Source organism: Oncorhynchus gorbuscha, linkage group LG10, assembly GCF_021184085.1.
Source record: "Oncorhynchus gorbuscha isolate QuinsamMale2020 ecotype Even-year linkage group LG10, OgorEven_v1.0, whole genome shotgun sequence".
Taxonomy (NCBI): domain Eukaryota; kingdom Metazoa; phylum Chordata; class Actinopteri; order Salmoniformes; family Salmonidae; genus Oncorhynchus; species Oncorhynchus gorbuscha.
The window spans coordinates 45,150,643-45,167,596 of record NC_060182.1 but is presented as its reverse complement, the minus strand read 5'-3'; the positions used below and the strand labels follow the sequence as shown (position 1 = coordinate 45,167,596).

The 16,954-nt window shown below is 43.3% G+C and overlaps 1 protein-coding gene across 2 annotated transcripts in view; it reads right to left on the bottom strand.

Moving 5' to 3' along the window:
- The window catches only part of LOC124046172, a 34,802-nt gene extending 21,120 nt beyond the window's left edge, over positions 1-13,682 (bottom strand). The window contains exons 1-3 of one of the 2 annotated variants that reach the window (XM_046366255.1): positions 12,029-13,682; positions 9,866-11,000; positions 4,618-4,752 (exon numbers count right to left, since the gene is read on the bottom strand). In XM_046366255.1, coding sequence (XP_046222211.1) covers positions 4,618-4,752; positions 9,866-11,000; positions 12,029-12,303 — 1,545 coding nt within the window. In that variant the 5' untranslated portion in view covers positions 12,304-13,682. The remainder of the gene's footprint in view (positions 1-4,617; positions 4,753-9,865; positions 11,001-12,028) is intronic. The other variant, XM_046366256.1, reaches the window with a different exon arrangement.
- Positions 13,683-16,954: the final 3,272 nt, after the last annotated feature.

Sequence of the window (16,954 nt, the reverse complement as noted above, 5' to 3'; positions counted from 1 at the left end):
ATTCATTTTCGAGGGGTTTGTGTCCCTAACGAATGACGAAGCGTCTCAACGACCGGTTAAAATCCTTAGAGATACTGGTGTGGTGCAGTCGTTTATATTGTCTGATGTGTTGCCCTTATCTGACGATACATACTGTGGTTCCAGTGTGTTAGTGCAGGGTATTGAAATGGGTTTTGTCCCAGTGCCATTGCACTTTGTGAAAGTACACTCTGAGTTAATCAGTGGAATATTCAGAGTGGGGGTACGTCCTATGTTGCCAGTGAAAGGTGTGACCTTTATAATGGGTAACGATATTGCCGGAGGAAAGGTAGTACCCGTATTGGAAGTATTGGATAAAAGTGACCACTCTCTCTCGAATGAGCTGGCACAGAGTTATCCACATGTGTTCCCCGCTTGTGCTGTCACTCGTGCTCAGGCACGACAAGAGGGTGACGAGATAGATTTGTCAAACACTGTTCTGTTCAAAGAGGTTGATCAAGAGGATGGATTGTGTGATACCTCTGAGAAGCTGATCACCTCTGACAAACAGCCCAGGAAAGAATCAAAGAACGTTGAACTTATTGCTGATGCAATACAGTTACCAGTCACTCGTGAGCAGCTGATTGCTAACCAAAAGGTTGACAACAAGCTTGCTAAATGTTTTTCTAGTGTTGTCTCATTGGAAGATGTGAAGAAGAAGAACGTGGCTTACTTCATTGATGGTAATCTCCTCATGCGTAAATGGAAATCCCATGTTGACGCGGATGGAGATTGGAGTGCTGTTTACCAAATAGTGATTCCTACAGCCTTTCGACAAAATGTGTTATCCCTTGCTCATGATCACCAGTGGTCTGGTCATTTAGGAATCACAAAAACTTATGATCGGATCCTTCGACATTTCTTTTGGCCGGGTTTAAAACAAGATGTGGCTCAGTTCTGTCGGACATGCCACACCTGTCAGATAACAGGAAAACCAAATCAGGTTATTCCTCCCGCTCCTCTTTGTCCCATACCTGTCATAGGTGAACCATTCGAGCATGTGGTGGTTGATTGTGTCGGACCGTTACCGAAGACAAAATCGGGTAACCAGTTTTTGTTAACGATAATGTGTATGGCTACAAGATACCCCGAGGCCATTCCTCTGAGAAGGATTACAGCCCCGGTAGTGAGTAAAGCCTTAATAAAATTCTTCACGACATTCGGGTTACCTAGGGTGGTACAAAGCGATCAAGGAACCAATTTCCTATCCAAGCTCTTCAAGCAGGTGTTAAAATCCTTGTCAATTACGCACCGTGTGTCAAGCGCCTATCACCCAGAGTCTCAGGGTGCACTTGAAAGATGGCATCAGACACTGAAGTCTATGCTACGTAAATATTGTTTGGAATCTGAGAAAGATTGGGATGAGGAAGTTCCTCTAGTTTTGTTTGCTGCTCGTGAAACTGTGCAGGAGTCCCTAGGTTTCAGCCCGGCTGAACTGGTGTTTGGTCACACAGTGAGAGGACCAATGAAAGTCCTTAAAGAACAGTTCTTGTCCCAACAGTTGTGTACCAGAGATGAGAATGTGTTGGACTATGTTAGTCGCTTTTGTGAGCGCCTACACCAAGCTTGTGCTCTCGCAAAGGAAGCTCTGTCTTCCTCACAGAGGAGCATGAAAAGACACTATGATAAAGAGGCTGTTTCTCGTCCACTACAGCCAGGTGACCAAGTACTGGTGTTATTACCTGTTCCAGGATCTTCACTGTCAGCTCGTTTCTCGGGTCCTTATTTAATTGAAAAGAAAATAAGTGAAACTGACTATGTGCTTCAAACTCCTGATAGACAACGCCAATCTCGTGTGTGTCACATTAACATGTTGAAAGCTTACCACACCCGACCCATCACACAGTTAGAGAGTTCAAAAACAGAGGAAGGTACTGCTGTCTCCTCTGCTACTACTGCTATGATAGTGGACTGTCATATTGATGAGGTTGATGCTTGGAGTTGCGCAATACTCAGCAGCAGTGTGTTAGATTGCCCAACTCAGAAATGCTGCTGTCTATCCAATCCGGTCTGGTTCATTTAACGGATGGACAGGCCAATGGTATTGTGAGGCTACTACACAGTTTTCCATGTCTCTTTAATGACGTTCCTACTCGCACAAACGTGTTGGAACATGACATTAATGTTGGAAATGCTACACCTATCAAGCAACACCCATATCGTATCAACGCTTCCAAGAGGAAGATAATGAGGGATGAGGTGAGATATTTGTTGGAGAATGACCTGGCTAAGCCAAGTTCAAGCCCTTGGAGTTCTCCTTGCATTTTGGTTCCTAAACCTGATGGTACGTCCAGGTTATGTACGGATTATCGAAAGGTAAATTCTGTCACAATGCCAGATTCGTTCCCGTTACCCCGACTGGACGACTGTATCGACACTATTGGTGCTGCTAAGTATGTAACCAAGTTAGACCTCTTAAAAGGTTACTGGCAGGTTCCGTTAACTTCACGAGCTTCTGAGATTTCTGCCTTTGTGACCCCAGACAACTTCCTACAGTACTCAGTTATGGCTTTTGGGATGCGAAATGCACCAGCCACTTTCCAACGACTGGTTAACTCCGTATTAGCTGGCGTTCCTAATTGTAGTGCATACCTTGATGACCTAGTGATTTATTCGTCTGAGTGGTCAGATCATGTTGACTCTCTAAGGGTAGTATGTGAACGGTTGGCAGCTGCTTCTCTAACCCTGAACTTGGCAAAGTGCGAGTTTGGGAAGGCTACTGTTACCTATCTCGGTAAAGAGGTTGGCCATGGACAGGTGCGCCCTGTTGGTGCCAAGGTCTTGGCTATTACTGCATTCCCTGCACCTACCACCAGACGAGAGCTACGCCGCTTTTTACGGATGGTTGGCTACTACCGTAGCTTCTGTAAAAATTTCTCTGCGGTAGTTGCACCATTGACCGATTTGCTTAGTCCGGCTAGATCATTTGTGTGGTCCCCTGATTGTAAGAGAGCTTTTGAATCAGCGAAAGCACTCTTATGTAGTACACCTGTACTTGCTGCTCCAGATTTTGAACAACCGTTCAAACTTGAGGTAGATGCTAGTGCCAGAGGTGCTGGTGCTGTTCTACTGCAGCAGGACAAGAGTGGAGTGGATCATCCCGTTTGTTATTATTCACGTAAATTTAATAAATGTCAAACAAACTATGCGACAATAGAACAAGAAGCTCTTGCTTTGTTGTTGGCTCTGCAATACTTTGAAGTATATATTGGTTCCAGTGCCCTACCCGTGATTGTATATACTGACCATAACCCCTTAGTGTTTCTCCACCGAATGTACAACCAGAACCAGCGCCTTATGCGTTGGGCGCTGATTGTACAAAATTATAATTTGGAGATCCGCCACAAAAAGGGTTCTGATAATGTGTTGGCAGATGCTTTGTCTCATGTGTGAAAATGATTTCTGAATGTTTTGCAAGGTTGTTGCTTTGTATTCATTGAAATACTGTAGTCGCAACCCCTAGGGTTGCTCTTTTAAGGGTGGGAGTGTTACGGATACAGTTATCCTGTGTGTGTGTGTATCCTGTGTGTGTTTCTTTTCTCTCCTTCTCCCCTCACAGGTGAAAACCATCACTCCCCAATCAGTCAACAATCAATCATCAATCAGAAGACACACCTCCTCCTATTTCCTGACCTATCACAGTTCCTTCCCCATGGTTTAAAAACCCCATCATTTGTTTGTTCTAAAGCTCAGCTCAGCTCAGCTCAATCTCTAGCTCAATCTCTCTGTAAATGCCATGTCTGTAGGTCTCTGTGTTTCACTCTCGCTTTGTGTCTTAACCTCTCTTTTGTTTAAAGCACCTCCATAGCACTTTGTCATCACCTGTGAGTATTGTTTTTGGTTATGGTGTTTGTTTGTTTGCTGGTGGGAAAAGGGGAAACCAAGACAAGTCGCCCATGGGCATACACTACCCGTAGGTGAACTTTGTTAAATACACTAGTTAGAACTGGGCGGACCACCCACTGTATTTTTGGTTAGTTAGTTAGTTGTTGTTAAAGTAGGCTAGTCTAGCTTAGGGGTGTGTTTTTGTAAATTTATTGTTTCTTTCCTTGGGTCCAACTCAGCCCCTTTTCCTGCTCCCCCCCATTACCGTGTGTTTATAAATAAACCTAGAGTTTGACGGTAGATTTCTGTTGTCGTGGTTATTTCGTGCACACTTTTACTTTGTCACAATAATAATTTGCATGAGTTATGTTACGGGTCTCATTACCATCCCCCCTAGACTGTCGGGCCAAAAGGAATTCGTAACAATCATCTTGCAATTTTCCACGACAACTTACTTAGGCTTTCTGTCTAGTATGAATTCGCTGCACACTATTGAGTGGTCTTATCAGACCCACATATGTTTGACAACAGCTATTAATCAGATAAGGGGATGGGCTTGTATCAAAATGAAGGAATGGGGGGGTGACAACCCCATTGCCAATTAGATGATGCCTTCTCAGTATGGATGAGCTTAGTATGTTGATATTTGTTCCGTTTTTGTTAAAAAATAGTATGTAGTATGGGTAGTAAAAGTATTTAGTTTTAGTAAGTATTAGGCAATAAAGATTTTGGTCCAATCCAATCTCCAAGTAGGCTACCCCAGTTCAGTCTTACCTTGTAGACATCATAGGAGTCGATGCGAGTGTCGAAGCACATGTACAGGTTGTTCAGCATCTCCACGACTTGCAGAGGGGTGCAGGAGGCCGAGATAGTGGTGAAACCAACGATATCAGAAAAGAAAATAGTCACCTGTACAGAAAAACATTTTTAAGATGTCTCTCTTGGCCTCATCATATGTTCAATTGCGACTGCTAGTACAGTCAGTACATTTTAATTTTAGTCATTTCTCTCTTATTTATGCACATAGGAGGATCATGTGCAAATGCCTCCTCAGATTTGTCTTGTTATTCATTTTTCAGATGTTAAATGAATTACTAAACAATTTTAAGTCAGTGTTTTGTCATAATTACAGTGGGGCAAAAAAGTATTTAGTCAGCCACCAATTGTGCAAGATAAGGCCTGTAATTTTCATCATAGGTACACTTCAACTATGACAGACAAAATGAGAAAATCACATTGTAGGATTTTTTTAATGAATTTATTTGCAAATTATGATTATTTTCACCTACAAACAAGCAAGATGGCTCTCACAGACCTGTAACTTCTTCTTTAAGAGGCTCCTCTGTCCTCCACTCGTTACCTGTATTAATGGCACCTGTTTGAACTTGTTATCAGTATAAGAGACACAACCTCAAACAGTCATACTCCAAACTCCACTATGGCCAAGACCAAAGAGCTGTCAAAGGACACCAGAAACAAAATTGTAGACCTGCACCAGGCTGGGAAGACTGAATATGCAATAGGTAAGCAGCTTGGTTTGAAGAAATCAACCGTGGGAGCAATTATTAGGAAATGGAAGGCATACAAGACCACTGATGATCTCCCTCGATCTGGGGCTCCACGCAAGATCTCACCCTGTGGGGTCAAAATGATCACAAGAACGGTGAGCAAAAATCCTAGAACCACACGGGGGGGACCTAGTGAATGACCTGTAGAGAGCTGGGACCAAAGTAACAAAGCCTACCATCAGCAAGGGCATTGAAGATTAAACGTGGCGGTGTATTTCTGCATGACAATTATAGTGGCTTCAGAAGAAGCATTTTTCCTTAGCCATCCAGATCTCAACCCCATAGAACATTTTTGGAGGGAGTTGAAAGTCCGTGTTTCCCAGCAACAGCCCCAAAACATCACTGCTCTAGAGGAGATCTGCATGGAGGAATGGGCCAAAATACCAGCAACAGTGTGTGAAAACCTTGTGAAGACTTACAGAAAACGTTTGACCTCTGTCATTGCCAACAAAGTCTATATAACAAAGTATTGAGATAAACTTTTGTTATTGACCAAATACTTATTTTCCACCATAATTTGTCATGTGATTTTCTGGATTTTTCTTTCTCATTTTGTCTGTCATAGTTGAATGTTGATGAAAATTACAGGCCTCTCTCATCTTTTTTCAAGTGGGAGAACTTGCACAATTGGTGGCTGACAAAATACTTTTTTGCCCCACTGTATTTATAAAAAGATGTGTTAGCTGCGGAGGGGGCACACTAACTGGACCAGGCAAAGAGTACCCCCCTATTCTCCCTAGTAAGATGGGCAGGACTCACAGGAGGTGTGCTTGTAAATGAAGTTGATCAAGCTATATATGTTGACTATTGATTCCTTCTTGATGAATAAATCAAATTAAAATATTTAGTTGTTTCTCTGTAATACTAGCCACCTAGCAATTTTATGAAGTAACTACCTTCCAAGCCATTTCAGGCTATCAATCAAGTTAGACCAGCTTGTCTAACTACATATATACAAAAGTATGTGGACACCCATTCAAATTAGTGGATTCGGCAATTTCAGCCACACCCATTGCTGACAGGTGTATGAAATTGAGCACACAGCCATGCAATCTCCATAGTTACACATTTGCAGAATAATTACCTTACTGAAGAGCTCAGTGACTTTCAACGTGGCACCGTCATAGGATGTCACCTTTCCAAGAAATCAGTTCATCAAATTTCTGCCCTGCTGGAGTTGCCCCGGTCAACTGTAAGTGCTGTTATTGTGAAGTGGAAACGTCTAGAATCAACAATGGCTCAGTCACGAAGTTCACAGAACGGGGCATCCGTGTGCTGAAGTGGTTGCAACACTCACTACTGAGTTCCAAACTGCCTCTGGAAGCAATGTCAGCACAAGAACTGTTTGTCGGGACCTAGATGAAATGGGTCTCCATGGCTGAGCAGCCGCACACAAGCCTAAGATCACCATGTGCAATTCCAAGCATCGGCTGGAGTGGTGTGAAGCTCGCCACCATTGGACTCTGGAGCAGTGGAAATAGGTTTTCTGGTGTGATGAATCACGCTTTGCCATCTGGCAGTCTGTCGGACGATTCTGGGTTTGGCGGATGCCAGGTGAACTTTACCTGCCCAAATGCATAGTGCCAATTGTAAAGCTTGGTGGAAGAGGAATAATGGTCTGGGGATGTTTTTCATGGTTCGGGCTAGGCTGCTTAGTTCCAGTGAAGGGAAATCTTAATGCTACAGCATACAATAACATTCTAGATGATTCTGTGCTTCCAACTTTGTGGCAACAGTTTGGGGAAGGCCCTTTCCTGTTTCAGAATGACAATGCCCCCATGCACAAAGGGAGGTCCATGCTGAAATGGTTTGTTGAGATTGGTGTGAAAGTACTTGACTCTCCTGCACAGAGCCCTGACCTCAACCCCATCGAACACCTTTGAGATTAATTGGAATGCAGAGTGCGAGCCAGGCCTAATGGAAGCAAGTCTCTGCAGCAATGTTCCAACATCTAGTGGAAAGCCTTCCCAGAAGAGTGGAGCAAAGGTGGGACCAACTCCATTTTAATGCCCATGATTTTGGAATGACATGTTCGACGAGATTTTGGTTCGACATAATTTTGGTCATGTAGTGTATCTTAGCTGGCATGCTTGCTGGCAAGGATGTTATACTTTAGAAATGACTGAAATTGCTTTAATTATTTTGTTAGGATACTATATACCATTGCGGCAGTTGTACTAATCTCATAAGGTATAAAAGTTCTTAAGGAATCAATGTAGGGAGGAGGTCAGAGACCTGGCCGGGTGGTGCCAGAATAACAACATATCCCTCAACGTATTCAAGACAAAGGAGATAATTGTGGACTACAGGAAAAGGAGGACCGAGAATGCCCCCATTATCATCGACGGGGCTGTAGTGGAGCAGATTGAGAGCTTCAAGTTCCTCGGTGTCCACATCACCAACAAACTAGCGGTAGCAGAGACAACAGTGTATGACTGGGGTCTTTGACCATGACTGGGGTCTTTGACCATTTTTAGGGCCTTCCTCTGACACCGCCTGGTGTAGAGGTCCTGGATGGCAGGCAGCTTAGCCCCAGTGATGTACTGGGTCTCGTACGCACTACCCTCTGTAGTGCCTTGCGGTCGGAGGCTGAGCAGTTGCCATACCAGGCAGTGATGCAACATGCGCTCGATGTTGCAGCTGTAGAACCTTTTGAGGATCTGAGGACCCATGCCAAATCTTTTTTGTTTCCTGAGTGGGAATAAGCTTTGTCGTGCCATCTTCACGACTGTCTTGGTGTGTTTGGACAAACTAGCGGTACCGGAGCGTCAAGTCTAGGACCAAAAGGCTTCTCAGCAGCTTTTACCCCAAAGCATACGACTAATCAAATGGCTAACCGGACCACACATTGTGTCTCGCCCAAACCCCGCCAGCCCCCTGCCAACCCCTCTTTTACGCTGCTAATACTCTCTGTTTATCATCTATGCATACTCACTTTAACTAATTCTACATTGACACATTACCTCAAATAGCCCGACTAACTGGTGCGCCCGCACATTGACTCTGTAGCGGTACCACCTGTATATAGGCTTGCTACTGTTATTTATTACATTTAAAAACAAACATATATATTTCTTTACTTATCTATTGTTACCTATTTTTTACTTAAAAACTGCACTGTTGGTTAAGGGCTTGTAAAGTAAGAATTTCACTGCCAGGTCTACCTACACCTGTTGTATTTGGCGCACATGACAAATACATTTTGATTTGATTTTGTGCATAATGTGCATAATTAATTAAAATGATAATTGAACTGTTAAAGAGGTATGCTTAGATAACTTATGTTAAAAAAAATAGACTCATTTTTTTTACATAGAATTAGGCATTATGATTATGGCCCTAGATTTCAAGAAAAAGCTGTTTCAGGTGTTTCAAAAAATTAAAAATTCTACGACTTCCGATAACCCCCCCTCCATCAACACGTACTTTGTGTCCCCTCTAAAATAATAGCTGCATGACGCCATTAGTTGACGCCATTGTGATTTCAATCTACAGTATTTTACAAAAGAGACAGTGATCCATGGTAAACATGAGAAAACTAATGGCGTGTCATTTGTAAGTGTACTGCAGTCCTATTGTATACTTATAGTGTCTTTGTTAAGCACAATGAGGGTTCCCCAGGAATCTGTCTTATTTAGCTTTATATGACCTAAGACAGTATGACCTTCCTCACGTGTTATGATGTTGATACACAAATGTATGCAGATTATACTCTTGTGCCAATATTGTGTTCCATTTTCAGAATGTTCCATTGCTGGAACTCAAAGAAGCCTGTGTAAAAACGGACCACATCCCCTTTGGTAGCTAATAGCCCTGAGCAGAGTGCTTTTAGCCCAGCTGCTTCAAGCACCTCAATGAGCTGGATGCAATTTGCACCTGAGTAACCCGTTTTATCTCCTAATGAATATGGAACACCATAATTATAGGCAATTACAACAACAATAAGAACAAAGAAACCAAATGCAGGGATCATTCAGCGCGTTGGTTTGGTGATCTTGCCAAAGTATTGCACCAATAAGGTCCTTTACAAGGCCCTCACACTAATTTGTTTCAATGCTAAAAGTGATGAGGAAGAGGGGGGGGGGGCGGCATGAAAATAAACCTTGCGCCAGTGGCACAGAGAAAGTGTATAATCTTGCTGATATTTAAGTTGGTTATAGACATTTTAAAGAGTTTCTTTAACTTAAAAGTTGTGGTTAGAGTGTGCTATAAAGAAAACAGGATTCTTGAGAGGTTATTTGCTCTACACAAATAACCCTTTTCTCTTCCAAATGGTTCTTTATAATGTTGAGAGGGATTCACTGAAGGGTTGTGGCTCATTTTGAATTCCTAACTCTTCAGCATAACCAGATAGTGATGACCATGGGATATGGAAATTAAGATGCAGCAAGAAATGGAATTGATCGACATGATGGAACTGAAATCCCACATCTGCTCAGATCAATCAAACCCACCTTCTCATAGCTCTCCGCCTCCACGTGCTTCTGCTGTCTCAGCTGCTTGGCTACGGTCTTGGGCAGCATCTGGTGCAGGAGGTCCTCGGCCAGCTGTCTCTGGCGCTTCAGGTCCTCGGTCCTCTCCTGCAGGCTGCATGCATAGTTCTGGATCCACTCCGTCGTCTGCTTGAAGGACACCAGCACCAGCGGATAGATCAGGCAGGCCAATGTCAACAGGGAGATCCGCATGCTGAGCCCTGAGAACATGGCCCTGGATCGGAGCTTCAGAGCTGGCAACGCCCCAGCCAGCAGGCACGCCTGGGTATCGCTCAGAGCCTGGATGCCAGTCTGAGAGCCTGTGAGGATGCCCACTGTTCCCACTGCGTAAATCGCTGGGATCTGCCAGGGGGTGGAGTCAAAGATGTATGGGTCGACTTTGAGGCTGTTGGTCAGGTTGAGCTTTAGGTGAACATTCTCCACCCAGCAGTCCTCTAGCGTTTCTGACAAGAGCTGGGCAAAGGCTAGACGGCTGAGGGCATGGATCCACTTCTTGTGAAAGTCAACTTGGGTTCCTACAGAAGGGAATTCACTGAACTGGTGGTTGAGTTCCAGGAATGTGACCATCAGTCTCAGTGAGAGGACATCTTTCCAGTCTGAAAACTGCTTGACCTGGCTAATGTCCTGTTCCATGTCCCCCCAAATGTCCAGGAGTCTGACAATGGTCAAAGAGAACACGGACATGTCATTGTTGTCCTCAACTCCCCATGTTGTGTTCAGAAATTCTGTCAAATCTTCCCTAAGTTTCTGGGAGAACTCCACCAACTCCTCGCTGCATGGGTGACCCTGACTGTTTCTGTGGCCCTCCATATCAGTGCAAAGTCGAATAATCACTGGTAAAATGCTAGTCAGGGGACTTGTACACTTTTCTTGGTGTGTCTCGTTACTCCTGTACTTTCTGCATAGACTTCTCCTGTTTTGGAGTTCCCCTATGAGTTGGAGAATAGCAGTAGTCCTGCATGAAGTCAGCTCGGTGACAGCGGCCTCTGTGGCGCGCAGCAGGTCCAAGTTGGAGCTGAGGTTGACGGAGACTGAGCTGAGCAGAGCCAGAAACGAGAGCAGACAAGCAGTCAAGATGCGACGAACAGTGCGGTTACTGCCAAGACACAGAGAGAGAGAGAGAGAGAGAGAAACTGCAATATATATATATTCCTAACTCTCCAGCATAGATGTATATATATATATATATATATATATATATATATATATATATATATATATATATATATACACATACATACAGAAATAAGAATCTGATTAAATAATACAAATAATAAAATAGATTTTCAATATGAAATATTATGAAAGTATACCATTATCATATAAAAACCTTGAAATCAAGGCTGAGTTGCTATTTATTGGTGAATTAATTAACTTGTAGGATGTAAATGTTTGATTACACTTAGAAACAAAGTTTCTGGACAGAACCAAAAAGGATTCTATTGCTTGCTTCATTCACTGAGTATACAAAATATTAAGAACATATGCTCGTTCCATGACATAGCTTTCACCTGGTCAGTCTATGATTCCTTATTGATGTCACTTGTTAAATCCACTTCAATTTAACCTTCACACAATTAAGACATGGATTGTATATGCGTGTCATTCAGAGTGTGAACGGGCAAAACAATATATTTGAATGGGTACATTAGTAGATGCCAGGCACCGCGGTTTGTGTCAAGAACTGCAATGCTGCTGGGTTTTTCACACTCAATAATATCCCATATGTATCAAGAATGGTCCACCACCCAAATGACACCCAGTGCAAATCAGTACTAGGAAGGCGTTGCTAATATTTGGTATACTCAGTGTATATGACATTTGTAGGGTCATTTGATCAGAACCCCATGGGTTTTCCACTGAACCAAAATGGGTTCCACATAGAACCTTTGGGCTCCATGTAGGGTATTTCCTTTTTGGTTCTATCCAGAACCTTTCTTTCAAAGAATGTAGGCTAATAAATTAGTCCACTTACTCTATCAAATAGGCTATCTTTCTGAGAAATGGCTAAAATAACGTAGCACTTTATAGGATAGGCCTACTGCTATTAACATTTATTTTACATTTATATTTAAGTCATTTAGCAGACGCTCTTAAAACAATACACACAATTGACATACACACCTGCAAATATTGCAGCCGCTGTCTGTCTCTTCCTGTGTCTTTGGTGCGACTCTTCGTTTACGTCTGCTTTTCTGAATTTTGGTAATTGTTCCTTTCAGAGAAGCCGAGGACAGGGTCCCAGATGCGAAGCATTCTTTTTTCATGTACTCCAAAGATGACATGGACTCGTCGTTCGAAAGTAAATCGCGAATATATAAAAAAGAATAATTATAAAGAAATGTTAAGAGAATAAAATTTGAACATTGTGACCTATTATTTACAAAAATATCTGTCATTTGGACCTGGAATATCGCATGTTCCAGCTATCAGATAGGACTCATAGAATGGTCGCAACTAGTGACGTGCGTTGGATAATTGTGAGGTTTAATTTCTGCCAAGGGGGAATACATGCCAATCAAATCTCACCTCGTTTCATCCAGGCTTTTAAACAGAAAAAAAGTCATACATTATATTCAAATTTGATCATGCTTCTCTTTTAAATATTTTATTACATTTTCATATTGACATTTTTATTTGATGGCAATTTATAAAAAGCACAATCAACAATTGCCCATCATCTTAAAATAGTTCAAATATCCTGTATTATTACACTCATTAACAATATTCATTCGTTTCATGTTTAACACGAATGGTTGAGGTAACAGAGTAGGCAGGCTTCTGTGCTCAAACTCCAAAACGATGGGCAAATCCTTATTTAGCATACAAAAATATCCTATGGACTCCAATTGAGTTTAATTTAATTATTTGATTTTCACTCATATCTATAATTGAGAGATTTTCCTTTATCGGAAGAGTTTGTTGAAAAATGTGCGTTTCCACGAACGGGGGTATGAATTAATATTGCGTAATTGGTTTTGTTTATGGGACTCCATGACAGCTGTGTCCGTCCACCTTTGAGCATAGGCTTAGCCTATCGATATTTGAGACAGTCTAAATAAAGGGAAATACGGTCAATCTTTGCATGCAGAATAAGGACTGCAACAATAAGGGAACAAGGGAAATTGTAGGCATCCAGTTGTTGATTTGCCTAATTCAGTGTCTGCTCCATAATAATATGAAAAAATAAGAAATACTTCTTGCCATGCGTATAAACTCCGTTTGAATTACTGTTCACGGCGTATGTGAGTTTTCATCCTTTCTTGAAATGTCCTTTGTTTTGGTGGGGTGAGAAAACGCAGGACATTACCTTAGCTTGGAACCAAAAACGAACGTATTTAAGGTTGATTACCAGTGCTTGACTTCCGATGAAAGAAGCGCAGGAACTGTCTTTTTCCAAGTCGGTTCATTAGACTATATGTTCACCGAAATCCACAAACGACATTATGCTACCTCTGATTATTCACTGTAAATGGTTCATACACATTTTCCATGACCTTTAACAAAATGTTCATTACTATTATCATAGCTTACATGAAAAAGTAAGCATTATTGATCAAGGCACTTAGTCCATCGCATAGAACTGCACTGTCAGTCACATGTTGTCATAGCCACGGTAAGTAGTTTTGGCGTTGTGCAAATTGCAGGAAAAAAATGTTGCCTGGCCTGAAGACATCTACACTTACCAGTCAAAAGTTTTAGAACACCTACTCATTCAAGGGTTTTTCTTTATTTCTATTTTCTATTTTTTTTTTACATTGTAGCATAATAGTGAAGACATCAAAACTATGAAATAACACATATGGAATCATGTAGTAACCAAAAACGTTTTAAACAAATCAAAATATTTTTTTTATTTGCGATTCTTTAAATAGCCACCATTTGCCTTGATGAAAGCTTTGCACACGCTTGACATTCTCTCAACCAGCTTCACCTGGAATGCTTTTCAAACAGCCTTGAAGGAGTTCCCACATATGCTGAGCACTTGTTGGCTACCTTTCCTTCACTCTGCGGTCCGACTCATCCCAAACCACAGCCTGGAGGTGTGTTGGATCATTGTCCTGTTGAAAAACAAATGATAGTGGAACTAACTGGGGCGGCAGCGTAGCCTAGTGGTTAGAGCGTTGGACTAGTAACCGGAAGGTTGTGAGTTCAAACCCCCGAGCAGACAAGGTACAAATCTGTCGTTCTGCCCCTGAACAGGCAGTTAACCCACTGTTCCCAGGCCGTCATTGAAAATAAGAATATGTTCTTAATTGACTTGCCTGGTTAAATAAAGGTAAAATTATTTAAAAAAAATTAAAGTGCAAACCAGATGGGATGGCGTATCGCTGCAGAATGCTGTGGTAGCCATGCTGGTTAAGTGTGCCTTCTAAATTCTAAATAAATCACAGACAGTGTCACCAGCAAATCACCCCCACACCATAACACCTCCTCCTCCATGCTTTACGGTGGGAAATACAAATGCGGAGATCATCCGTTCACCCACACCACGTCTCACAAAGACATTGTAACATTTACATTACATTTAAGTCATTTAGCAGACGCTCTTATCCAGAGCGACTTACAAATTGGTGCATTCACCTTATGACATCCAGTGGAACAGTCACTTTACAATAGTGCATCTAAATCTTAAGGGGTGAGATTACTTATCCTATCCTAGGTATTCCTTAAAGAGGTGGGGTTTCAGGTGTCTCCGGAAGGTGGTGATTGACTCCGCTGTCCTGGCGTCGTGAGGGAGTTTGTTCCACCATTGGGGGGCCAGAGCAGTGAACAGTTTTGACTGGGCTGAGCGGGAGTTGTACTTCCTCAGTGGTAGGGAGGCGAGCAGGCCAGAGGTGGATGAACGCAGTGCCCTTGTTTGGGTGTAGGGCCTGATCAGAGCCTGGAGGTACTGAGGTGCCGTTCCCCTCACAGCTCCGTAGGCAAGCACCATGGTCTTGTAGCGGATGCGAGCTTCAACTGGAAGCCAGTGGAGAGAGCGGAGGAGCGGGGTGACGTGAGAGAACTTGGGAAGGTTGAACACCAGACGGGCTGCGGCGTTCTGGATGAGTTGTAGGGGTTTAATGGCACAGGCAGGGAGCCCAGCCAACAGCGAGTTGCAGTAATCCAGACGGGAGATGACAAGTGCCTGGATTAGGACCTGCGCCGCTTCCTGTGTGAGGCAGGGTCGTACTCTGCGGATGTTGTAGAGCATGAACCTACAGGAACGGGCCACCGCCTTGATGTTAGTTGAGAACGACAGGGTGTTGTCCAGGATCACACCAAGGTTCTTAGCGCTCTGGGAGGAGGACACAATGGAGTTGTCAACCGTGATGGTGAGATCATGGAACGGGCAGTCCTTCCCCGGGAGGAAGAGCAGCTCCGTCTTGCCGAGGTTCAGCTTGAGGTGGTGATCCGTCATCCACACTGATATGTCTGCCAGACATGCAGAGATGCGATTCGCCACCTGGTCATCAGAAGGGGGAAAGGAGAAGATTAATTGTGTGTGTCGTCTGCATAGCAATGATAGGAGAGACCATGTGAGGTTATGACAGAGCCAAGTGACTTTGGTGTATAGCGAGAATAGGAGAGGGCATAGAACAGAGCCCTGGGGGACACCAGTGGTGAGAGCGCGTGGTGAGGAGACAGATTCTCGCCACGCCACCTGGTAGGAGCGACCTGTCAGGTAGGACGCAATCCAAGCGTGGGCCGCGCCGGAGATGCCCAACTCGGAGAGGGTGGAGAGGAGGATCTGATGGTTCACAGTATCGAAGGCAGCCGATAGGTCTAGAAGGATGAGAGCAGAGGAGAGAGAGTTAGCTTTAGCAGTGCGGAGCGCCTCCGTGATACAGAGAAGAGCAGTCTCAGTTGAATGACTAGTGTTGAAACCTCACTGATTTGGATCAAGAAGGTCATTCAGAGAGAGATAGCGGGAGAGCTGACCAAGGACGGCACGTTCAAGAGTTTTGGAGAGAAAAGAAAGAAGGGATACTGGTCTGTAGTTGTTGACATCGGAGGGATCGAGTGTAGGTTTTTTCAGAAGGGGTGCAACTCTCGCTCTCTTGAAGACGGAAGGGACGTAGCCAGCGGTCAGGGATGAGTTGATGAGCGAGGTGAGGTAAGGGAGAAGGTCTCCGGAAATGGTCTGGAGAAGAGAGGAGGGGATAGGGTCAAGCGGGCAGGTTGTTGGGCGGCCGGCCGTCACAAGACGCGAGATTTCATCTGGAGAGAGAGGGGAGAAAGAGGTCAGAGCACAGGGTAGGGCAGTGTGAGCAGAACCAGCGGTATCGTTTGACTTAGCAAACGGGTATATGTGTCATGCAACATAGCTGACTTGAGACATTAACAGTTTCAGGGCCATGGGCCTTTCTCGTGATGAAAAAATACAGAATAACATGAAGACAGGAACTGTGCAATGAGTTGTGAGGGCACATTCAGAACGTAGTGTTGCGGGAACAAACAGTCTTTTGTTAGATAACATGAGCCAGGTGTGAGATAACTGTATTGAGTGTGTGAGCACATAGATATTCTACACAACTACAATCAACGATAGGCTGGGTGAGTTTAAACCACGCCCAGTCTCTACTCTGACATGCCGGCTCAGAAGCAGGAACTACTTCTGTCATCAGAGTATATTATAATATCTTTGTCAGGAACAAGTCAGTTCTCTGAGGTGTGACAGAGAGCCCGTATATACGAAAATTGCATTTACCACTTAATGCTTAGCTAATAAAAAAGACATAACCTACAATGCGGTGACTCATTGTCATATTTATCCTGATACCAGATTCGATTGACGCAACCCTAACAACAGCTAGATACAGCAATTTAGAGCAGACCGAAATGGCTTTTGTCAACTTGAGCTAACGTTAGCTAGCTAGCAAACGTTAGCCAGCTAGCAAACGTTAGCCAGCTATCTAGCTAGGTTAGCCAAGCAAACATGCAGTTATTCAACGTTGGCTAGCATAAATATGCTTAGAAACAAGGCAAGGTAAAGTTACCTACCCAGCAGTTGCTGAGAATATTCTTCTACTTCAAAGCCGCTTCAAGAAGATATTTTCAAAAATA